This window comes from Gallinula chloropus (genome assembly GCF_964237585.1).
Source record: "Gallinula chloropus genome assembly, chromosome: 1".
NCBI classification, from domain to species: Eukaryota; Metazoa; Chordata; class Aves; order Gruiformes; family Rallidae; genus Gallinula; species Gallinula chloropus.
The window spans coordinates 132,167,698-132,193,096 of NC_140085.1; the positions used below are offsets into that span (position 1 = coordinate 132,167,698).

Below are 25,399 nucleotides of genomic sequence, written 5' to 3' on the forward strand. Positions count from 1 at the left end.
TATTGATGCTCGGTTCCTTTTGCCTTCTGGCAGCAGGGAAGCAACGTGTGGCTTTTCTGCTCTCTTCCTAAGTTCTCCAGTATTTCTGCCACAGGTACAGAAAAGCTGGGATGCTCGTTATTGAAGAAACGCACATGTATTAAGCATGAAACTGATTATGTTCAGGTCCTCTTAAGAGCTTTTTAAACTAGGAAATTTAAATAAAACACTTCCATACATCTGTACGGTTTTTAGCGCTCTCCTCCTGCTGTGTGTGCGTACAGTGTGTGAACCTAAGCTGCCATTAGAAAGGAATACATCACTTTTTTGTTTCCGTAGGCATAGATTGAACGTCTAAGCAGATAATGTGTCCAGTAGTTTCGTACTCAGAGCTGTTTGCCTAGCAAGAGTAAACAGATGCCCAGGAATCAGCTTGATGTAATGACTTTTAAAGATGGGATATCAGGTCCTTTAACAGTGGCTTCTAAAAATACGATTAAATTAGTGAACTGGTAAGTTCTCCATTACCTGAAAATCCAAGTATTCCTACATAGTAAATCCTGGTTACTGTTTTCCATCAATTCAGTCCCCCAGTTAAGTAAAGTCTTCGCACTGGTAGTCATTCTTGCAAAGGCCTTTGCAGTCTCAAGGCACACTTCTCAGTGCTGAAGGACCAACTGAAAGTAATTTTGAAGCGAGCTTTAATTTAGGAACTAGCCACTAATCAGAGTGGCTACAAGGGAGAGTACAGCAGCAGAGTGGAGTAAAATAATCCTGTCTTGCTGCCCAGATTGCAAAGACTGTTGCTACATGTTTTGGGCTCTGAATTCTTTTTCCTCTGCATTTATTTGTTTGTCTTGGTACACGTTTGACTAATAGAGTGAGTGGTTATTTCCATACACAGGTGCATGTATGTATGCATGGTGTGTCATGTCTACAAAACAAAATGTATGTCCTTATTCAACCTGCTTTCTATCAAGTCCTTTCCTGGTTCCTTTTCTTACTGCAGTTGCTTCCATAATGCTCCTCTGACAGCAGGAAAGTATTTTTCCAGCTTTATAAGTGTTGTTTTTGTGCAAAGCAGTGCCTCTGATGTGGGGGGTTTGTGTGGAACCGGGCATTTACTCTGCCATGGTCAGACAAGCTCCTGAGCCAGGACTCAGGAGTGGGACTGGGGTGGGGATGGGGGGACACACAGTGCTGGAACAACCAGGTCTGCCCTGCAGAAGGGCTGTGAGTTCAAAGGCGAATGAGGGGCCCCGTTCTTTGGATCTGGGGTTTCTGTGTTCATCATGCATTTCTTTTGGGAGGAATGAAAAGGGTGCCCAGTCTTCCTTTATCTTCAAGCGTCCTGTGTGGGGCCAGAAGGTTTCCCAAGGAAGCTGTGTGGCAGAGTCCTTTGGGATATGGTGGCAGCCAAGCTTCAAATGCAGCTGGTGTGGGTGACAGAACAGTGTCCCACCGCTGCAGTCGCTGGCTGCTCTGGTGCAGTGTCCCTCAGACATCTTGTGTACCCATCTGACATCGCATCTCGGGGGAAACAGAGATTGGCCTGGAGCACTGTGTGAAGTCCTGTGTTGTTCTAAGAAGGAAAATTAAAAACTTGTTGCCGCTTTTATTTATTTTTTTTTTACTACAGAGAGGGGTAGTAAATAACTAACAGCAGACAGTTGTTTCTAGTGCCCGTTTTAGCTAAAATAACGGGGGTTAATTATTAAACCTTTTACTTGGTTGCTCACTTGTGCTGCTGATGCTTTAATCCCGGGTCACAGAAAGTTTAAGAGTGCTTTACAGGGGAGACTCACTTCTTTTGCCTCAACCTTTCCACGGTGACGGGATGTTACGGGTTTTGCTGCTTACTCTCTCTCTAATTACCATTGCTCATGCCGAGCTCTGCAAGCCAGGTAAGTTTTGGAGCCGATTCCCATCCTTCCCCAGGTAAATGTAGCTATGTGTGTATGCCTACAAAGCTGACAGCTTCTCTAACTGATTGTCTCCGGTTTGAAGACTGAAGTGCTGAGCATTCACTGCTTTTATGAGTTTGCAAATTAAGCATGGAAGTTGATCTCACGTAAGGAGGTTGTGGTGTACCTCACTGAGACTCCGTAGGGCTGCAGCTTTTTTTCATGTTAATAACTTCTGTTCTCCTAACCAGGTGATCTGTTAAGACACATTTTTGAAGCTGCTCTTTGTGAAATAGTGAAGTAAATGATTTAAAATCCTATTTTTGGCTGACTATCAATGTATGTTTGCTTTTTTCTCTTTGTGTCAGATGCGCAGAATGCTTTCAAAGTACGGCTTAGTATCAAAACAGCTTTGGGAGATAATGCAGTAAGTAAAGTATCTTCACATATTCTTCCTAACTGAGTATCTGCCAAAACAGAAGTAATATATACTTTATTTTTTTTTTTTTTAGCCCAAGCAATTTCCTCTGAAGTATTAATTGTAATAGCTTGCTCAAGTCATGATCCAGGCACCCATTCCCTGACATTTGAGCTAGCCTGCTCCTTAAAATGACATCCTTTAAGAGAAGTATAAAGCTTGCTTTTTCTAAAGATAATTTTCTGTCAAAGACTTTTTTCTTTTTCCTGGAGAAATAGTTGAGATGTTACATTGTATGCATGAGAGGTGCTGCATAAATCCAAGCCTGTATTTTGGGAAAAGCACTTCTGCTCGAGAGGGCTAACTGTAAGGTCAAGCGTTTCGGGGAAGAGAAGCAGGAAAAGATTGTTAGGTCTTTATGAAATGAGACTTTACGTCAGGCTCTCAGACAAGCGTGATATATAGAGGCCATTCAAGCATATCTCAGCAATTGTCTACCAACACAGGGCTTTGGATAGTGACCTTTCTTCTCTTCATGTGGTGCACAGGCTAGTCTCATGAGGACTGAAACACTTTGGCTTAATTCAAGTCCTTGGGCTTCACACAGAAGTACTGACGTGAGTGGTAAGGGTCTGTGATACGTGGGGTAACGGGACATTGGCTGACCAAATGGCCCTTCCTGATCTGTGACAAACAGCAGAGCCCACTACTTCATTTGCAGTTTTGAACGCTTAGAGCAAATCTGCAGCCTGTTACAGGGCTCAGCGTAAAATCAGGTATGATATTGTCTTGGACGGTCATCTCCACTGGCAGTCTGGTGTCTGATTATGTTAGGAGCCTTGGGAAACAAAAAGCTGTAGGTTACATGTTATAAGGGATTGGAGATACAACGATCCCTCTGTGACCATAGAAGCTGTTCTAAAATTACCCTAAAATGCCAGGTAATTTAAACTAACATTAGCAGGGACCTAACCCCACTGGCAGCATCACAGAGCAGACAAATTGGAAAGAAATAGTCAAGATACATGCTAAAGTATTTGTCTGTGGAAATTTGTATTGAAGTTAATTATCTTGGGTGAGAGACTTTAATTAAACTGTAATGTGAATATGGGTTTTTAAAAATTTATTAAAAATAGTGTAATCCTATGGCTGAAAATATGTCAAAATCATTACTGAAGCTCCTCTTGATGATAGCTGCTAATATTTTGATTTAATCTTGGTTCAAAATTAGTAGCAAAGAATCAAAATTGCAGTTCTCAGTAATGCTCTTTCTTTGTGCTTTTTATTCCTCCATCTGTAGTAAAATAAGGGGGTTTTGTTTGGTCATTTGATTATTAAAATTTTTTGTAAAAAAAGTTTATGACACAAATCATTAATCTTAAAGGCACTTTATATTACAAGAATAAAGCAGTAACTGAGGAGTCTTTTTTTTAATTTTTCTTGTACACAGTAGTTTGTCTCATATAACAAAGTGTGTGAAAGCCCTAAGTATGGGACGACCTAGAAAAGCATTTTAGAACAATTTACTGTAGGTGGTATAATGTCATACAAATTTACCCACAAATAATGAATAATTTATGAAGTGCACAAGTGTTCGTATCTTCCCGTAGCCATTAAAATCTTCTCTGCAAATGATTGAAACTGGAAACTGAAACTGCTACAAACTGAAATTCATTTTGTTTGAAGAACTCACGACACATTTTATTTTATTTTATTTTATTTTATTTTATTTTATTTTATTTATTTAAGCAAAGAAAAGTGTAATACTGTTATGGTACTGCAGTAGAACAGAGTCAGCTTAAAACATCTCAGTATGATACTCTGCTAATAAATTCTATTTCTTTCATTTCCAAGCTAGATGATAACAGAAACCCCTGATACTGTGGGCATCTTTCTCTAGTACTGTCAGGATAACTCAAATATACATTCAGGGACTGAGGAGACAGGTTAGTGTAGTTTTCCACATGGCTTGGTGCGTGCCATCCACTTTGTGTGAGGCCAATAAAGGCAGGACACCATTTTTTAGTTTGTTCACAAGGTAGGCTGTACTTTGAGGCAGGGAGTGCCATTTAGTGTATTTGTACAGTCCTTATCACAATGGAGCTGGAAAGAGCAGCTAGTATTTAGCTGTTATCATTTTATTTGCAAATAATGGGTGTACTTGACAGAGACATCGTTTGCTAACTGGTGGGAGGAAACGCGGTGTCTGTAAGCCTAAATGGAAGGCAGGTGATTTATGAGTCTCTCTGAGGATGGTGTTATGTTTATGAGTGGCTTCTGGAATAGCTGCTAGTCCCTCACTGCTTCCTATTCAGGGAGTTAGCAGAGTGGTAGAATTAATTCACAAGGGACAAAGACAGCTAAGGAGTAAGCAGAAGTGGTGTGCACAGAGAAGTCCATGTAACTCTGTGTCACCACTCGGTTTAACTCTGAGAGTCAAAGAGCTGCAGCTCAGGGGCAGCAGCCAGGTGAAGTAGGAGGTGACTTCCCTTCAGGCTCCTGTATTCAGGCTGCTTCCAAGGTAGAGGATGAAGGGGAGAAAGGCTGACATGCACCTGGTGTCTTGCCACCGAATGGGGCCCAGAAGTGATTTCTTGTGGTTGTAGGCACACTGCAGCTTGAATGGCTGTCTAGGTAAAACACAGAACCATTCAGGAGGGAAGAGACCCTGAAGGACCCTGCTGCTCACAGCCAGGTTCAAAACTGAAACCACATCAGGCTGCTCAGGGCAATCTTGTAATATTATAACCTTGTTCTATTCACTTAAATTTTTCCTTCTTTAGAGCACTAAGTATTTCACCTCATCGTCTTCTACCTGTTCTCTCATCGACCTCCCCTTTCACTAACAACTGGCTTTCACAGTCAGCTCTGTCTAATTCTGCTCCTCCTTGACATACAGAGGATGGCGAGTGCATCTTTGTGTTTGCGCCTTCGTAGAGCAAAGAGGATGGCAAACATTAACAGTTCTGGTACCATCAAGGTTTCACTGACAGCAGACTTGTTACATAGTGTGTGGTTGCAAGTGATATTTAATGTATTTATTCTACAGCAGCAAAAAACGTTCTTCAATAGCTGCACTTCATAGGAACATAACAACAGAAGCAACATCCTCAGCAATCGGCTGCAGTTCAGGCCTTTGGAATTGGAGGATAAAGATGAAACTGAGAAAGCCCCATAGAATGATTCAGGTTCCATTGCACCTATCCCTCTGACTGGAGAAAGCCCATGGTTAGAAATCAGCTTCTGGCAACTCGTGCCCACTTGTCCTGATTTCACACAGTTTATTTGCTAGAAGTTATTCTTGCCAGAGTTTTCCTCCTCATTTTGTTGCCTCCTCCTTGCGTGTTCCTGCATGCAGTTATGTACACATGTCCTTGCTCTAAGGAGTCCACAGCCATCTCCCTCTCCTCACCTTCCTGCCTGATAACTGTTTTCTTGGGGCTTCTTGTCCTTCTGCCCACAAGGTTATCTGCAGCATCTTCCCCTCACTCAAGCAGACCCCTGATTTCTGCTGAGCTTTCCTTGCCGGTCTCCTCCCCCACTTTTTGCAGCTTTCTCTTTGTTCTGTCTTTTTTTTTGGAAGTGATTACTCTTCTAGCTGGGGCTGGAGCTCCTCGCTACAAATCACTTTCCTTGTTTTGAGATGTTCTTTTTGTTACTCTGACTTAAAGAAGCTTGAGGGTACTGCATTATTTATGCAAACTGATACTTGATAGTGATGAATTGTGCATGTATACATGTAGTGCACTAAACATAAACATATCAGGTATTTGGTAGTGCTGCATTACATTTGTGTCCATGTAAGCATGTAATGGAGTGTGCTTCATAGAATATACTGAGTTGGAAGGGACCCATAATTGTCTCTATGGGTGGTTTAATCCACTGGATAACAAATTGGATTTCTTTTCTGTCCTTTTGGACCTGTTCTCAAAGACTGCAGATGGCATGTGGGGATTCAGCCAATAGTCCCACACGCAGAAAAAGGAAGATCTTGCCTTCTAGCTGCAAATTGTGCTCTGTGGGTTAAATACAGATGTCTTTAAAATGATGGTAAATAGTTTTATGGCTCTCATCTAGATTAATTCCTTTGCTACTTTATATATATTTTTTAGTATTAGTTGCTGTCATTGCTGTCACATTTTCATCAGTTCAGTGGGATCAAAATACAGGCTTCTGTAATTTCTTGTCAGAGGGTTTGGTTTTTTTTTTGTTTTTCTTTTTTCTTTACAGTTTAAGTTCCCAGACTGGCATGCATTATCACAGTATGCTTACACCTCCCTTCATTCACAGGGCAAGTGGTGAGTTACAACCCAGATTCCCAGCACGACATCTGGATTGTAATGTTATCCGAGTTGTCTGTTGCTCAGCTTTCCTATCCCTGCCCTACTACATCTCAAGAAAGCCCATTTCACAACTCATCATTTGTCTAGGGATGATAAATATGATCAGTATGACCTTCTGCCCTTTAAATGACTGCCTCATTCCCTGCTTAGGTTACCAGTCCACAGGATGGCAAAGCAAAATGAGGGCTGGTGCCTGGAAGTTGGATTTCTTCTTTCTGTGGAGAGGTTGTAGCTCCATGCTTCCAAACTCAGAATTGAAAAACCAGAATTAAGATTTGGCACTGTCAATGCTGTTTATTGCTTTTTGATTTGTGTTGCTTGTTTTTGAATGTCTTATAGTGGCCCAGGAAAAGGTAGGTGCAAGTTGTCAGCAGGGTTAAGTATCCACGCCCTTGGGTTTCTGGTTTGGGTGATTATAGTGCAGATTATTTTTATGCTGAAAGTTAAAGATTAGATTTGTGTTCTGATCGACTGAAGAAATCAGCCTCTAACCCCCATTAATATAATTCCAGGGAACTATTAATCTTTGTAATCTGCTGAAAGGGGAAATTCAATCAGTATGCTTCAGTCATGGCTCTTGTTATAAAAATGTAATAGGTGCAGTTCTTACAGGTCATTAGAATTGCATATGTGAATGAAAGCCCAGGGGAACCTAGTGAAGCTATCTCAGAAAACTGTAATTATGGAAGCATGATTTTTCATCAAGACAACAGAGAACAGTTTTTTGGAGCCTGTGTTTTATTGAAGGAGTAAGGATGCTATTTTCTTTCTCTTGTCTCATGTGTGATGCAGTAATTTGTGCTATAGTTGCATCTGGTTTCTTGTTGCAAAGATGCCGTGCAGCAATAAAGCCATAATCTCATTTTATGTCCTGACATTCAGCTCCCAGAGACTGCCTTCAATATTAGTTTGGGTTGGGGGTTTTTGTTGTGTTTGGGCAGAGACAAATGGTCTTTGAGAGTGGATTGAAACTTTTTATTTTAACAGGGTTTATCCAGCAAAAGAGGCAAGGCCATGGGTGCAACTGTGTGGGGAGAATTCTAGTAATACTGCTAGTCTTTGGTACAAGAAACTTCAAATCTCTGGTTTGGTCAACTTTTAGAAACATTCAATGCATTCAGTTTTCAAAGACATCCTTTGCACTTGATAATAGGCTTTATAAAAAGTCCTTTGTGCACACTAAATAATGGGCAGGAATATATTTTCACAGCACAACCAGAGAATTTATTCATTTTCTTGATCAATACAGCATTTCAAGCTCAGTGACTCTCCTCCCTCTCCGTGCTGCCAGCGCCGGTGCTGAAACTGATTATTTTCCATCTTCCTTTACAGTATGCGTGGGATGCTAATGAAGAGTACCTCTTCAAAGCAATGGTGGCTTTTGCAATGAGGAGATATTCCAGCAAGAGCACAACACAGTAAGCATCTACTCTGATTTGCCTTATACATATTAATGCTGCTGCATGTAGTGGCTCTTCCTTTGCCGTACCGAACTGTGGGGATCATTATATGCAGCTTCTAAAATCAGGCTGTTCCAGAGTATTTCTTTGACACCTAAATACGTGTTGAACATCACACTCTGTCTGTCTTAAGCAATGTTAAATCTTTGGAGCTGCATCCCTGTTGATGTGAAGTGTCACAGCTGTGGAACCTGGTGGGACTGTGCCAGCTCGCTGGAGCAGAATCTGGTGGTGAGACATGATACCTTCTGGAGACCATACTGGGAGGAGGCGAAGGGGCAGCCTGGCAAGGTCAAGAAATGCAGCACAGAGCCTTGAATAAGCAGCTTTGGTGCATGTTTTCTGAGAGCACACCTTCAGCAGAATGCTGAGGATGAGCTGACTTGGACAACTGGAAGGCGGGTGGCTATGCCAGTGCTGTGCTCTGCTGGGGGTATCTAGCCCTGATGTTGTAGCTGGTGAGTCACCCAGCATCAAGGAGTTTCAGATGTTGCAGTTCAGACATACATCAGACTTTAATTGGGTTTGGGATTAAATCTACCCTGAGGTATTGAATATTCTTCTCAGGCTTCTGATCCTTGCTACTTATGAAATTAGATACCAGATTAACCAGACCATTTAGCAAGCTGTATTTTCAGTATGTTCTTATCTTTCTTAAATGAGAAACCTTGCATGTGTATTTCTATAAGCCTATCATTTTTTCATTGTTTTTCAACAGATTTATGGTTCTGCTTGGCTAATGAGTATAAGGTTCTCAATTTACTTAAAAAACCTCCCTCCTTCAGGCTTTCATCGCATCAGATGAAGCATATTCCACATTTAAAAAGATATTAGTTAACTTCAGACAGATGATGATTATTGTGGCTGCCACACTTTGTCTTAAATAGGAGGTGATTTCCCTTCCCTCTGTGTGACAAGAGTTTTTGGTTCCTTGCTGTTTCTTTTTTATTCCCCTGATGTTGTCTCTTTTGAGCAAGAAAGCAATCTCACCGACCTACAAAAAAACAGCCAAGTATGCTGCTGCACCCAATTACAAGTAAACTTAAAAAAACTAGTTTAAGATACAAGCCAATTAAAGGTGATTATTCAGGGATTTTCCTCAGGTTTTCAAATTTGCAAAGTTTTCTTCCAATATCTGATCCATAAAGGTTTGCTTTTATATATTTATTTTAGCTCCTTTAAAAAAAAATATTCTCTTCCTTCAATGTCATGGTGCTTTCACACAACAAAACACTTGTGTCAGAAGCCAGTGATCTTTTTCCTCTTCAAGCACCGTGGTTCTCTGCAGACTCAGCTAATACTGGAAAGCTTGGTGTGGGAATGGGGAAAAATATCAGGCCAGTATGAAAGGTGTTCAAGTTTTAATGGAAATTATCTCTATCCACTCTGGGAAATCACAGAATTTATGCTTGCTTAATTCAGTTTCCTACAAAGATGAGTATTCTGATGGACTAATAAGATAATTTCAGTGTTGCTTCAGTTTGGAGGTGGAGTTGCATGCATCAATAATTTTCCTGCTATTAGGTTTGTCAGAGAAGAAGTCAGTATAATATCTGGAAACAGCTAGGCATGGACATCTTTACCTCTTTTTAAGACAGTATAGGACTTCCCCATTGGGTTTAACTTGTTGAGGTGTAGCTTGGAGGTATGATTTTCTAGGACTTCTAAGTATCTTTGGGGTGACATGGAGACAGCGTGTCAACCCAAGGATGGCCGTGCACCTCTGAGATCTGGTAAAACTAACTAGGCAACAGGCCAAGGAGTTTCCTCCCCACAGATCTCTCCCAGGTCCCAAGGGACCTCAGAGTTCCTGTTCAGTGAGGAAGAACTAGATGAATCTCCCAGTACCCCCCAAATAACCTGTCTGTTAGATGGGAGCAGAAAACCTACGAAAGCCTCCATCCATCCTGTTAGAAGTCCTGGAAGTAATGCACTCCTTTCCCTACCATTGTTGCTGGCAGCTGGGAGGAACTGGGTGTAAAGGAGGGAGTCCAGTCCATCTGCATCCCCTCTGCAGCGGGCATGGAGGTGCGGGAGCACTGAGCATGGCAGGGGGTAGAGCAGCATGCCGTTCGCACAGAACGGCACTCTTGCATGGCTGGTAAGGGTAGCAGCGTGGGCTTGGGGTGTGGTGAAGAGGAAAGCAGCAGCAGAAGCTTGTGGCAGATAAATTGCATTACACCACAGGAGCTTTTACAGATAAATGCCAACAGATTCTCTTCAGGAGCTGTAAAAGATCAATGTTCCATTAGCCTGCCTTAAAAGAACAAACAGATTGCTTGTGGCTGCAGTCTGGTACCATCCAAATTTACCCAAACTTTGCATCTGGTTAATTAAAGATTTTTGTTTGAACGAAGACTGGTATAAATTCTGCCCAGGGCCACACCAGGATGTGACAAACCTCCTCTTTAACATCCCATTAATTTCTCACACACCCACAGCCCTGCAGCAACTCACAGACACAAAGAACTCCCACATGAAACCAAATGCCATTACCTTCAGCAAGCTGGATCAGGCCACAAAAATAATGTCTGGTGGATCAGCATAGCCACTGTTGCAGCCTGTCCCATCACTTTTGGGATCTGGAGTCACCTTTTGTTAGGTTTCTGGAGCTGGATAAAAGCCAATGATGAGCATTTGGATGCGCTGCTGGAAAGAGCAGTTGATGTTGCCCTTGTGTAACCACCGTGTGACCGAGCACAGAACGGGCAGGATTGCACATTACATCAAGTTTCCTAAAGTTAATTTCTGAACTGAAATCATGGAGCTGTGTTTAATGTTTGAAAGGCTTGTCAAATTTTCAAGTTTGTGGGGAGCAGAAGAAAGACACAATCCATCAAATTATTTAGTAATTAATAATACAAATTTTAAAAATACTTCTTTTTCAGTGAAGAAACAAACCCCCTTTATTTTCTGCTCTATATATGACCTTTTAATTAATTCTGAACCCATACATTCATGAACAATACAAGACAACCTTTGAGCTCTCAGTGTTAAAAAATTGTCTCTAGTCCTTGTTAATAACCCAGGTTCCTCTAATCTGTGACTCATTTGAAATAATATGAATCTCTTTTGGGCCTGAGACTGGTTAATCTTTAGAGCAGAAAGAATGTCATTGCATTTACTTTCATTCAAGGAACAGAATCTATTTTTTGCACACGATCCTCCCATCAGCAGATTAAAAAAAAAAAGCTGCACTTTTCCTCATGAAGTGACTAGAAAAAGATTCATCAACATTACCCATCTTCCAAAGACAGGGTACAGATATCGTGACCATTTAGAACAACAAAATAAGCTTCTAGAGTTAAACCTGTTACATCAAGGTGATCCCATGGCTGCTGTTCACAAAAAGGAAGAAAATAGGTTCCTTTGGAGGAGGCAACTGGGTTAGAAGACGCCTGATGACTTTTGGGAGAGCTGGAGATAGATGCTTGGGACGTGGAGACTCTGGTTCTCTGATGAGCTAACAGCTGCTGTAGGCATCCAGCTCCCTTTGAGTCTCTGGCAGCTCATTCTTATCCCTGAACAATCCTTTCTGTGATGGTGTTTCAGACTAAGGAACCATCAGGATTTCCTGCACTCTACTTACTGGTGTTCACTTGGGAGTGTTAAAAAAAATAGAAAGCAGTTTTGGACTTTTTCCATGGTGCCATAAGGCAGAACCAGGATCTTCTTGTTTTGATAAGTCCCCTGTAATCCCCATGACAGAAGTCTATCATCTGCTAAAGAAACATAAAGATGTCCACATATGTGTTTACAAATGTGCTTAACTAGCATGGTGCATGGAGAAGTCTGGTTTCTCAAATCTAAATGGGGTAAAGGAAGTGTTTTATAATACTTCTGCATGCTGTGAATCACGCCTGTCTGCAAATAGCACGGGTCTGGGGCAGGGAGGAGGGGAAAGGAGGACCTGCTGCAAAGAAATTGCCACATTGGTGCTTGTTGAATGAGTCTGTTTTGGTGTTTACTCAATCCCCTTTGAACTTCTCGTGAGTGGAATTATTCTCTCTGGAGCCTGGAAGGATTTACAGCAGTCAGACTCAGCTGATGGAAAAGCGGCGGCGAAGGCGGGTTTTGGATGCTTATAATCGAGCAAGGATTTTAGATACAACAGGGAGCAGAAAGGAGACAAAAATTATGTACTCCTAATGTAGGGTTTGCTGCCTGATTGATTCAGTGCTGTTTGTTCTGAAGAGGGAGGGATGCTGCCCCTGATGATGACTGGCTGCCTTATCTCGTGCAGAAAGCTTTGGCACTTGTAGAGAGCACCCCAGACTGAAGAGTCTTGGAGTCTCTGAACAAGAATGCGAATGTCAGGGTGTCCTGCCAGTCTTTATCTACCAAATTTGTCTTTCTCTTTCGGCATCAAACCTTTACTCACTCACCCTGTTTCAAGAACATCTGTAGGGCAACATGAACCCAGATTTTTCTACCAGGACCAGTTTTTGATTGCACCACAGAAATGCCAGCTTTAAGAACTGCAGTAACATGAAGCTTTAAGTCCTTCTGTTATAAATTCTCCTGATGGAAAACTTTGTCTGCAAATGCAGTTTGATATATTCTGTGAAGTCAGCAAGGGTTTGTCAGCCGCCAGCCAAAAGAAGACTCTTCCCCCCCCTGCTCCCCACCCCCCATAAATTTTATGCTTTGCTTTTGTTTTGGGAGGAATAAATCTGCTTTCATCTTCTGACTGTTGCCAGCAAACTGATGTGAACATGTTTTTTCAAATTCCAGAGGATGGCTTTCCTCTTTTATCCATAAAAATTCTCTGCATTTGCAAAATGGACATTGTTCCAGAGAGGTAAAAGCGGGTATTTCAGCTCTGTAAAATCACTGCTTTCCATTTCATAGCATCTCTCTATGGAATATATGTATCTTCTGTGTAAAACCAAAGGTTCTGCTACCCAAGGCACCCAAAACACCACCCCAAAAAGCTTTCAGTAGTAAGTAAAATATTTCTGCAAAATATACATAATGATCTACTGTGATCAAGCCAATGCTACCCTGCCCTAAAAGCGAACTCGTTCTTTTCTGGATGGAGACTACACATTCATGACGATTTTGGCTCCCTTCTACTCCTTCCTACCTCATGCTTCCTGCTCCTCAGGTCACCCCAGAGGCCATCTAATTATGTTTGTAATTAGCCGGCAGGTGGCACTAGGAAACAGAGCTCTGTGCAGGGGACATTGCTGGCAGCCGGGGATTTGTCACCCTGAGAAAGAGCCCAGGCTGGAAAGGAAATGTTAAAACTCGCATTTTGATGACGGACAGGCCAATTATAGTAGTTAGTAATGAGCATTACAAACATCACTGCGGTTAATTAAAAGAGAGGCTGCATTTGTCTGTGCTGGCTCACTGCAGGGGTTCCTTCTCCAGGACAGCAGGTAAGACCCATCATCCCGAGTGGGTCTGTCAAGGCAGAGCAGCCCTGTGGTGCTTCTGGCCAGGTAGACCTTGTGCAAGAGTGAACCAAGTCCAGGATGCTCCCTGGAACTAGAAACGATCCTGACTGTCGGTTCTGGACTTTCAGAGTATCTGCTCCTGGTCTGGGCACAGCCAGTGAGTCTGAATTCTGAGCCAAATTCTTTGGGTTATTTTCTAATGATACAGAACTAAGTATTTTTTTCCCATTTTTATGTGTCTAGCTAGCTGCTGTTGAATGCATAAAGGCTTTGGCTGCCCTTTTGTGTTCCTTGTCATGGGGTAATAAATACCACCTCATACAATTCCTGTATATTGCATGAGTTTGCCTGGCTTGTTTCTTAGTTGAGGGAATAAACTGTGAACAGATAGAAGAACTTAGGGGCACCACCTATCCTCAGCCACTATTAGGATATTAATGTATTAGCCTTCACTTCTTTAGTTTGGATACCCATAATGATGTCATTCCGTGAGGTTTCCCTAACAATAGTTTCACCATTTATTAGTATTATTCATAGAAAACAAATTTGTAAGAGTTATAGAAAAGCCATTTAAAAGACATTTTGCACACTTTATATAGTATGCTGTGAAAAGCTGCATGACTGTGCCCTTACCCTTCCACTATTAACTTCACATATAACTGAGCAATCTCCTTTTAAAACAGATAAGAGAAGTATTTGTCATAGCATAAGCTAAAGGGCATAGGCCAGTGCCAGTATAATGTAGAAATTTAGCCTGTTTCTCTGCTCTGTGCCTGACTCTGTGCAGAAGAAAGTAAAAAAACCCAACCCAACTCAAACATAAACTAAATTATTCTTCCCTCTGACATATGTATGGTGTAGAAGGATAGCACTCACTTGAAAGTCATGTGAGGAATCCCCCATGCCTGGCTCCTGTGGTACTGGGTGTAAAAAACTAAATTTTTACTTCTTCAATGCCTTTGCCATAGTTGAAGATCAAGTTCGGTCTCAGTAAACCTAAATTTTTAAAGAACATATTGGGAAATGGGAAATGTGGACTAGTGTTTCTTTCTTGGATATTAATTGTTACCTCTTTGAAATATAAGAATTCTTTCCCCCTCTAGATGAAAGCAATATTTTAAGAAAATCTGAAATATTTCAATAATTCCTTCCATGCTTCTTTAATGATGATTTTTGTTTTAACCATCCACAGAATCTCCAACGTGCTGCTCTGCAATGTGACAGATCGGGTGTCATTTTGGTTTGTGGTCACAGATCCTTCCAAAAATGTGACAACTGTTCCTGGAAGTGAGGTAGAGGCAGCCATCAGGTACAGTCATTGCTTCTGCAACCTTTTCTTCCTTGCTGACTGGAGAAGCTTTCTCTGTCTGGGCCATGAGTGAGCACTCCACCTCTAGAAGGGTAGACTAATCCAAGCAGTTCAAACAGCAAGGGGTCAGTACTCTTTCATGCATGTGAGATTAGAAGGATTTTTAAGATTCCCACTGAATGCAAAACATATGAACTTTGGGATTATGACTTCGGAAACAGTCTCTCTCAGTGCTGAAGCCACAGATGAAATCTAGTCCCTTTCCAGAGCAATACCTGTAATTTGCTGTCTGGAGTGTGGCTCATACACTGCCCTCATCCTGCTGCGATGTCTCCCAGTGAGAGAGCTTTCATCCTCAGATGATGAACTGCACGCTTCCTGGGTGGTTTTTGTATCATTTAACTTTGCTGCACGCCATATGCACACCTACACCCGGACCAGTGACCACAGGCTCCCTTTCAGCGCCTTTCAAGTACAGTTCATCTGCCTTTAGATGTCAGCTTTCACACGAGAAGAGCTTGTGTGAACTCTTTGTGCACATTGCTGGCTGTGTCCCAGCTTGCCTTAAGTTGTGTAGTACTCCCATTCCTTTCATACCAGCTCTTTACAGGATGCCAGTCGCTATTGTAGCTGAGCAGTCGCTGTTCCAACGCGCCGTGCAGTACGGAGCAGTTGGCTTTCTATGAAATACCACCTTGGGTAGCCAATAAAAGCCAGAGTGTGGAGACTGAAGGGGGGGGGGGCGGGGAAGAACAAACAGGCATCCTGACTTCAGTGGTCCCCACCAAACCGACACATGGGCCGTGCAGTACGGAGCAGTTGGCTTTCTATGAAATACCACCTTGGGTAGCCAATAAAAGCCAGAGTGTGGAGACTGAAGGGGGGGGGGGGGGGGGGAAGAACAAACAGGCATCCTGACTTCAGTGGTCCCCACCAAACCGACACATGGGCTTCACAGGGATGGCTCCCACGGGCAGCAGAGCTCATGCACCTTTCTCAAGCACGGGGTGGAAAACAGACCTCTTTGTTTTAAGACATTCTGTACTTTGTCTTGAAAATTCGTGTTATCTCTGTGGAGGTGTAATGCCTAATTCCTGATGAATGAGTATGCGTTCTTTTGGAAAGATTAACTTTTAAGCTTATGAGCAGATTAAACTATTTCCTACAGAGACACCGAACAATAGCTTCATAGCATTAGTGGAGGAAGCAGATTATTTATTCACTGAAGCTCTCTGTAAGAGTGCTGGAATGCAGGGCTTTTGCATTTCTGTTATTCTTTGATACGTTCAGTAGCATAAGCTGATTTATTTAAGTCTTTTATGCTCCCTGCCTGCCACAGAAATTGGACGCTATTATAGCATGTTTGGTTTTTAACTGTTGTCTGTGGCCTGACAAAGAATAATATGCTATTTATGAAAAGTTTTAATTCCTGCCTGACTTAGAAACAAGAAATAAAATGGTCAGTAAAACGACAACACTTTTTATTCAGTTGCTTCTGATTGCAGCCTTCTGTATTAAATCATTACTCTAATTCTTCATACTACAGCAGCACAAAAGAACGCTACCCACGGACCAGGGTTGTATTATGTGACGTTCTCTAAAAAACTAAGAATAAAGAGGAAGGCAAACCCTCTCAGTGCTCTGTATGAGTCCCAAGGTCTTGCATAAATATGTGCCAGATATATTTATGCATATGTAAATAGAAGGTGCACCTGTAGTTACCCGCCTGTGCTTCAGCACATAGTTCTGTAACTCCAGCCATTAGATGGGGGTGAACAATGCTTATCTCAGCTGTTCACAATGATCCTTTCATATCAGGAAGGATGAAAATATTTTCTAAATCAAAGACGGCTTACCGTATTATGAGTCTTATAATATGCTGTGGCTTTCAGTCCTCTCCAGGAATGCTGGCTTCCCACTAAGGCTAAGAACTTCCTGTTTGAGGGACAGTCAAACATTATGATTTCCAAGAAAAGAAATTTGCAAAAGCTTGTATCTCTTCTTAGGAAGTACTTGCTCTGTGGTAAATAAATGGGATCGTATACAAGAAGGAGGTGCTGTAAATCATACAACTCCAAATAACCTCTCAAGGCCAAGATCTATAATATGTTTTCTCAGAACATTTCACAAAAGCTACTGAAAGATACTGCTAAAGCCTTTTAAGGCTTCGTAGATTCAGAAATACATGCAAATGCTTAGGAATAATGTTTGTGGATGAAGATATCCTTCAGAGAGTAGCAGTCTTACTATTCATATGAAAAATTGTATTCCTCAGACTTAGTTTCTCATAATGCAAAAAATGTGCAAGGTGCAGGCGCCTTCAGCTGCATCCTGCACGTCACAGTAGGGATTCTTCTGGACCAAATCGTATCCCACGCTTTATGGACATAAGAAAACCTACAGCAACAGGAGCAGATGTACCTCCCCATAACATGCAGGACAGTTCAATTTGAGGAATCAAGGAGCACTGATGAGTAAATCCTCTGAAAATTGTGGGGTAGATCTGCCATTCCCATGCCAATCTTGAATACTGTGTGAGCAAGACAGCAGAGCCAAACATACAGATCACAATCTGCCATGTCTTCAGCACATAGCCCAAAGCAGAAACAAGTAATAACACTGTACTTTGGGCCTCATCTGTATTTTCCAATTTTTTAGGTCAATACATACAAAAATCTGGTGTTCAGAACCTTTTAAGTGTATGAGTGTCCTTGGATTACTGACAGGATCTATGTTAAAATGAAGGTCTGTGTAATCCTAGCAACATTACAGAATCACAAGGTTGGAAGAGACCTTTGAAGATCAAGTCCAACCATTCCCATCCTAAGCTAAACCATATCCCTAAGTACCTCATCTACCCTTTTTTTGAACACATCCAGGGAAGGTGACTCAACCACCTCCCTGGGCAGCCTGTTCCAGGCCCTGACAACTCTTTCAGTAAATTTTTTCTAATATCCAATCTAAACCTGCCCTGGCACAGCTTCGTGCCATTTCCCCTTGTTCTGTCTCCTGTCACCTGGCTGAAGAGACCATCACCCACCTCTCTACAACCTCCCTTCAGGTAGTTGTAGGTGGTGATAAGGTCTCCCCTCAGCCTCCTCTTCTCCAGGCTAAACACCCCCAGCTCCCCCAGCCATTCCTCATATGATTTTCCCTCCAGCCCCTTCACCAGCCTGGTTGCCCTTCTCTGCACTTGCTCAAGGACCTCAATGTCCTTTTTATGGTGGGGATCCCAGAACTGGACACAGTACTCGAGGTGTGGCCTCACCAATGCCGAGTACAGGGGCACATTGTGCTGGATCAAACTCTGCTCTGCCAGACTTACAGCATATACATGAAAATCCTATTTTTAAATTTTTTACACCCCCTACCCCCCCATCCTTTTAACTTATAAAATTCCTTTCTAAAGAGCGGTGATGTTCTGTGTGTTTTTGTGAAGGATGAACCGGAACAGAATCAACAGTGCCTTCCTACTGAGTGACAAAACACTGCAGTTCCTGAAGATAACCTCAACCTTATCACCCCCGGTTGAACCCTCCACGCCTGTCTGGATTATCGTGTTTGGTGTTGTTCTTTGTCTCATTGTGGCTGGAATTGTTTTCCTTGTTGTTGCAGGGATCAAGCAACGCAAGAGGTAAGCTTAGCTTTTCTTCTGTTTTATCTGAATACTGGCAAGTTAAGTCAGCTGGGCTGGTTTTGCTTTCAGATCAGCATCAGAGAAATGGTAGCTTTGCTCCCTCTCCACCTGTTAGTAAAGGTAACCCATTTTAAAGGGGCTAAAATTTTTAACTGCAATGTGTAGATGCCATAATAATGCTGGGGTGTAATGAGGAAAAAGGGAGTATAAGAACACAATCCTGGAGGCCCCCTAAATAGAGATGATGGCTTTACAAAGACATTTTCTAGCATTCTTGAGGTTTAGTGTGGAATTGGTGAGCTTCCTCTTACCCAAATATCTATCAAGAGGGAGGAGGGTGGCAGTGACTGGGCCCCTTCCAGGGCAGCAGTGTCAAAGGGCGGCAGGGCTAAAAAAGTTTTGCTGCTGCACTTTGTGAAGCGTCAGTAGAGGACACAATAATGGTTAATGTAGAGCTGAAGAGGCCCTGTTCCATGGAATGGTGCATGGTCTAACCTACCATTCATGACCTGATGAGCCCAAAGTACCCAGTCCTTTGCAGGTTCATGACCAGATCTCCCCATGAGCCTAGGCATTTGCTATTTGGCAGTACGGTAGGAGAGAGATACTCTCCTCTCAATTTCTGCCCTGTAGTGGCACTGGTGAAAAAGAGAAGGGTATTCATGCTCCCCTAGTGTGGGCGTGTTGGAGCAGGCCAGAGAGTAGGTGGAGTTTTGGTCCTGCCATCTCTGTTAGCTCAGAGTTGGGCACAAGGAATAAAAATTTCTCAGCTAAGCTGAGATTCTGCTGTGGTTTAGGTCGCTACGGACTTTAGGTTAATGCAAAGTTATGACTACGTGCAATAGAGTTATATGGAAACAGCAAAACTGAAAAAGGGTAAATTTCTGCTGGCAACTAGATGATGTTTAATTACTGTGTGCATAGTGGACTGCATTCACAAATATATGACAGCAAGGGATTCCTATATGAAAAGTGATGTAGGGCAGAGGCTCTTCATTTCTGCCTCCTTATCACCTCGAAGAGCCATGTTAAAAGATCTCAGAAAAATCACACTTATTGTGAAGGATAAGTGGTTGTCATAGTGAACCCGTAGTAATGTAGTCAGAACCACTATTTTGCATTCAGAAGAGTTGAATTAATTTGCAAAACCCTTTTTTCAAAAACCAACCAAACAATTAGCTGAGAGATGATGCTGGGGAAAGAGTCTAGGCAGGTGCTGGAGATGTGCAGATAGCTTAAGCCCTGTCACAACATTCCATCTGGTATGAGCTATGTTATTCTTTCCCCTGAACCTAGGCAACCTCTTCTGTAACACTGGAGAGTAACGTTGTGACCTGAAGCCCATGCTTGCCCTGTGTGTCCTATCATGACTGTGTGTCTCTATAGTGCTTAACTCAAAGGGGGTCTTTGAACATTTCAAATAAGGGAAATAGAAATAAATCATGCTAAATAGGCATGAGTCTTCAGGCTAAAACACTCTTTTGTGCTTTATACCAGGCTGAAAGACAGCATTCCTCCCCCTCTGTTTTGAAAACAACTCGGCTGAGCTTGAGCAGTCCCCCTCAATATGGTGTAAACTTCATGCTCTTTTCAGCATACCACCAGTATTCATCTTGCTGTTGCCTGCCTACAGTGGCTTGGCATCCTTTCTGTCTCATGCTCTTCTCATCCTTTTAGTTGTTACGCTTCTTTTCATGGTCCCTCTGTTTCCCTCCTCTGCCTTTATGTATGACTTTTTCTCGTAGAGGATTCATCAGTGACCAAACTCTGACCCTCCTTTCACATCAATGGCATCTGCAGGCAGGGACGGGAGGCTGAGAGAGAGAGAGTAAAGCAAGTATGTATTTCTTCCAGTTGCCAAGACTGGAGAAAAAAAGTCTGGGCTACTTGGCTTGTCAGAATAAGAGCCGGGTACCAGAGAAGAGAATTTCAGTAGCGCTCATCTCTTTTTCAGGCACCAAAGTATGTGACCTGGTTGTCAAAGACTTGACAAAACATGTCCAGTAATGAGGTTTCTTGGAAACCTGTTCAGACCTGACATAATGACAGCTCTGTTGCCTAGTAAGCTGTGGTGGAAATCTGGCCCCAAGGAAGGTGTTGACTCCTCATAAATCTGGCATTTGGTCTTTATTGGCCTTTAAAGTACCAGCTAAATACCTGGGTTCAGATAAGCCCAGAAGCACGTGCTTCAGGCTGTTCGTGCTCAGGGTGGCGCATGACTGGCCTATAATGGTGGTTCAGTAGTGGGTTAGACTCCTGCGTCATTTCTTGAACTGGAAGATTTTCTTAATTAGGTCGTCACTGTGCATCACTACCAACAGGAAAAATTCTAACCTGCATCTTCCTGCATCCTGGAAAGCTTCATGTGGCTGTAGTCCTTTGACTCTATGGTGAGCTGGATCAGACACATCATCTCCCAGTCTTATGTTTGTTCTCCTGTCACCACAGAAATAAGACACCTCTGCCTCAGATAATAGATTTGGCACATACTCTGTGCATGACCATCCTCTGCTGTCTATGCTGGGCTTGTCTGAAGTCCACCCCTACACCCAAAAAAAATTCCCCTCTTCAGCAGAGGCCACAAACATTTGCCTTGAGAAGAGTGAAAACAGAGTAAGGACACACAAAGCTTCCCTCTGTCACTCTCCCAGCATCTAATTTGCAGCTGGGGGCCTTCATGGACTATGTTTGGTCTTCACGTACTGGATAACCCACAATGTTTTCCCTTAACTTCCTGAGTCTCCCCTTGGATTCAGAATTTTTCTACTTCTCTGAATTCCTATGGCAACAAGCTCCACATATCTCTACTCCCTTATTTTCTTCTAAACCCTCTCCTCAGAATCTTCTTTTGTGTTCTGCCCCCACAGTTTTTATATTAAAGAACACACTCCTTTTATAACTCTAAGAGCAGATAGAGTGACCAGAGGTCAGAGGCTTCTACTGCTCCCTCCCATGTTTATTTTTAGCAAGTCTCTAAATGTCAAGAATCTCCCAAAGGCCAATAGAGTTTTATTATTGTTAATATCGCTGTTATTAGCAGTTACACTGAGCCAAGTTGTTATGATTGTCCTGAGTCAGATTGTTACAGTAAATGTTGTGGCATAGGAAGGAGCAGTGGAGCTGACCTTTGAGTTTCTTATCCTCTGAAACCGCTGATGCTGCAGGCTGTAAAGTACAGCAGGTTTCTCAACTATGAACTAGTAGATCTCAAGGTCAGAATAAATCTAGAATTAAAGGGAAATCATGACATATTGACTGATGTTTCTGTATTACATCTTCTCATGGTTGTATTTTTAGATAATTTTATTCAGCAACTATTTTAATATGCGTTTGGTGAGATCTGGAGCCCGGCAAGGTGAAAACTGTTTGATCTAGGAAACAAAAGTATAAAATACTGGGTAGGAAGGTGGCTGTTAACGATGTTGGAAGCAAAAATGCAGATTCGCAGCAGTAAGAGTATCTGACTTTTGGAGAAGATCCTCAAAGAGTGTGAGGGCACTCAGAAATCTCCATCATTGGAGGCTGTTGTCTAAAGCCAATCCATTTTTAACAAATATGTTTGAATTTGTCTACATCATGGGGTGAAATCTATGACATACATACCAGGGTCGGATGTCCTTCCTGACGTAAACCAAAAGCACATTTAGAGATTTTTACCATTTTTGTTTTGCTCTGACTTTTCCTCCTGCATCTGCCAGTTGTTTTACAGTACAAGGAACTTTTAAATAGGAATATTTTAAGAGTATTTACTCTGTTTTCTGGTTCCCAATCCTGAGCTCAAACTGCTAAACCCAGGCTTCCAATCTGTGGCCTCCCTGTGATACATTTACAGTAGCAAAGAGGAGCACCAGATTATGCCTCTCAGACATAACCTATGATAAAGTACTGACTAAATATGCAGTTTTCTGTCTGTGGAATCGTGGTGGAATGTTGCAGGTCAACAGAATAAGATTATTTTCTCTCCCTTGTTTTCAGAAAGAATAAACGGTTGACAGAGAGAGAAAATTTAGAAGAGAAATGTGAAGTGACAGTAACAGTAGAAAACGGGATTCCCTGCGAAACGCTGGATTTAAAAGCAGGCCACATTAATGGAGTCTTTGCAGCAGATGACGAACGGTTCACATCCTTATGAAATGTTGCCATTGCTACCTAGTGGTTTTTTGAAAGAACTCCTGTGCCTACCTTATCTCGTCACTACTCTTGAATATCAAACATGAAGAGCAGAGAAATGTCCTTTCACTTAATTTCCCTCGAGAGAACCTTTTGCTGATAACACACACACTCAAACCTCCATTACAAAGCTTTTCTTCATGAGCAGAGCAAATGAGAAGACCTGGAATGATATCCATTAAAGACTCCCAGAAGACGTGTGGCAGAGCAGGGTTAAAACGTGCCTTGCGGCAGGCGCTTAATTTTTAATGATTATTTAAATATGTCTAGTGCTTGGTTTTCCCTGACATAAATATGAAACTGCATTATTCCTGGATGTCATTGGGGCAATCGTCTCTCTTTGCCAGTTCTTGCTGGGCTTTCTTTCGAGCCATATGCAAAAGTTACCTTGTAAAATTACTTCTGTGTGCTGTTATGCAGTATGCCTTTGGAAGGAAGACTGATCAGTGTATGAAAGTTTTAATTTATAGAGGGAAAAAAACCCCACCCCTGCAAGCTTTTACAGCCTCCCTAAGAGCAGGTGATAAGCAGCTGGGTCATCTGTAGCTTTAGGACCTGTTACTAAAAATGTTTTTCACTTGACAGTCAGAAGTCACAGATTATATGACCTGGAAATTAAAATTATAAAAGTTTGAAGCGTGTTCAAATTAAAACTTGCCAAAAAGTGTGGGTTTTTGAAAGGTGCAATCCATGGTTAGTAGCCCCAGCTCTCATTAAATCTGCAAGGGCTTTTCACAGCTCTTTGAGAGTATCTTCCTTACATTTTTTTAATAGTAAAGCTAGAGCAACTTTCTGAGACATAGCGAACCCCGGGGTCAGCTGGAACCTTCATGTGACAGCTGGATAGCTTTTGGAAAGATTCAGTGTTTGAAACAGGAGCTGCTGGGCTCGATGCACCCAGACTGATTGAGAACGTGTCATCAGGCAGCAGTAAGGCAGCAGAGACCATGCAGAGCTGTGTTTCCTGTTTGTGAGGCCGTCAGCTGAGGGCATCAAATGGTGCCAGACCTGGAGCTGCACTGTGGGGTTCGTTCAGGGTCAGCCATATGCACAGACTGTGCTGCCTGTGCCCCAGTCCCATTCCCCTTTAAATCGGTGACAGAAGTCAGCCTGCCTTCAGACCTGGGCCCCAGTAAAAGGCAGTTGTACACATGGTTGACTGCACAGTGAGAATGGAAGTGTGCTGAAGGAAAATACGGTATCAGCAGTCACCAAACAGCTGCCCACATCACTGGAGGCAGGATTTGACCATTAGATATCCTGATTGCAGTGTCATGTTTGGAGGCAAAATTAGAGAACCTACTTACTTAATAGAGTTATTCAATCAGACTCCTCACAGACAGGAACAGGGTAAAGCAGGTTAACAGCTGCTTGTACAGGAGCCTCCAGTGTCCAGAATGGTACAGTCTTTATGTCTTCCAAGGTACAAATCCTTCAGCATTTTAGCTGCAGTGAGTACCTTTGGCTTTCCTTTTGACTTAGTGATGGCTCCTGGGCATGGGGTGAGCAGAAGGGGAGAAATTGGAAGGAGAAGGAGAAGTGGCAGGGCAAAGGAAGGCAGCTGAGCACAGGAAGCCCCAGCCTAGGGGAGCTGGGGGAGAAGAGGGGTAAGTGCAAAATAAAACTCTGGAACCCACTTATCATTTGCCTCACGTGGTCTCATCTGTCACAGTCATCTGTCATGTCCTGCTGGTGAGTCCCTCTGGACAAGGACTGCATCTCCTGGGTGTGTTGCTCCATTCTGGAAAAAGGTTAATAAAGTCAGTTATTAGTGATAATATCTCAGTGCTTCAAAATTACCATCCGTGACATGGAGATATATTTCTCTCAGGAATGTCAAAGATTAGGCTTACTGGCATTTTAATATCATTTGGAGGGACGATACGGAATGCAGCATTAGTGCTTCCTCGGTTGTTGCTCCAAGGTCTTTCACTCAGACACTTCTATTGGAGTAATTCAGATCCCAGCATTTTTAAACCATCACACTTTCCACATTCTTGGTATGACATGAACGCTGCAGCATGACCACGGTGGATTGCTCCAAGCACAGCCCCTCTGCAGGAACCCATGAACGATTTCGGTGAGAATAGCCTGGTGATGCAAAAGCAACCTCGGGCTACAGATTAAGAGTTGCTGTTGTCCTGTGTTGTACTGTATGATACTGAAATAAAATTCACTCCATATGAAGCAGGGCAGAGCTTTTCTGAGCGTACTTCTCAAGGCCTGAGTGAAGGTTCAGTTTAGTCCATGGAACCAATCAGTGCTTTGAAAACAGACTGAAACCTCCTCTGAAGAAAACAGTATGTGATGTGGGCTGACTCTGATGGTAAGTATTTAATCACTGACTTCCTCCCAACTCACCTTTTAGCCGTATAATTACTTTACAGCAGTTTGGCATAATTTTCTAATTTTGGCATAATTGCCAATGATGATGTGGGATTTGCCCACAGCATAGATCTTGCTCACCTCTCTGCTGACAGAAAATGGCTTGAGAGAAGCAAATGATTCACAGACACGCAGGTGTCACACTTAGCAATGCTTTGAGGTCAGTGCTGGTATTAGCTCCTTCACTGAAATAGGTACCACAAACTAGGTCAATCAAGGGCACGATGCTAAAGAGGAAATAAATCTCTCTTCTAGTCTCTTTGTGCAGCAGGATCATATTAGAAAACAAAGAGTGCTCTGATTTGGTAAAGCCTGTCCTCCAGAGTCGGCAAATGGTACCACGACAATTTACACCTCCTGAGGACCCAGCCCAGATGTTTTATGTAACTTTG

The 25,399-nt window shown here is 42.4% G+C and overlaps 1 protein-coding gene across 1 annotated transcript; it reads left to right on the top strand.

Annotated features, from left to right (window-relative positions):
* Window positions 1–1,816: 1,816 nt before the first annotated feature.
* On the top strand, window positions 1,817–22,584 carry CLTRN (collectrin, amino acid transport regulator; the record flags this gene model as incomplete). Its single annotated transcript, XM_084265644.1, has 6 exons — window positions 1,817–1,883; window positions 2,252–2,310; window positions 7,977–8,062; window positions 14,699–14,815; window positions 18,255–18,449; window positions 22,428–22,584. The coding sequence occupies 6 exons, from the start codon at window positions 1,817–1,819 to the stop codon at window positions 22,582–22,584; spliced, it is 681 nt and encodes a 226-aa protein (XP_084121770.1).
* Between the last annotated feature and the right edge of the window lie 2,815 nt (window positions 22,585–25,399).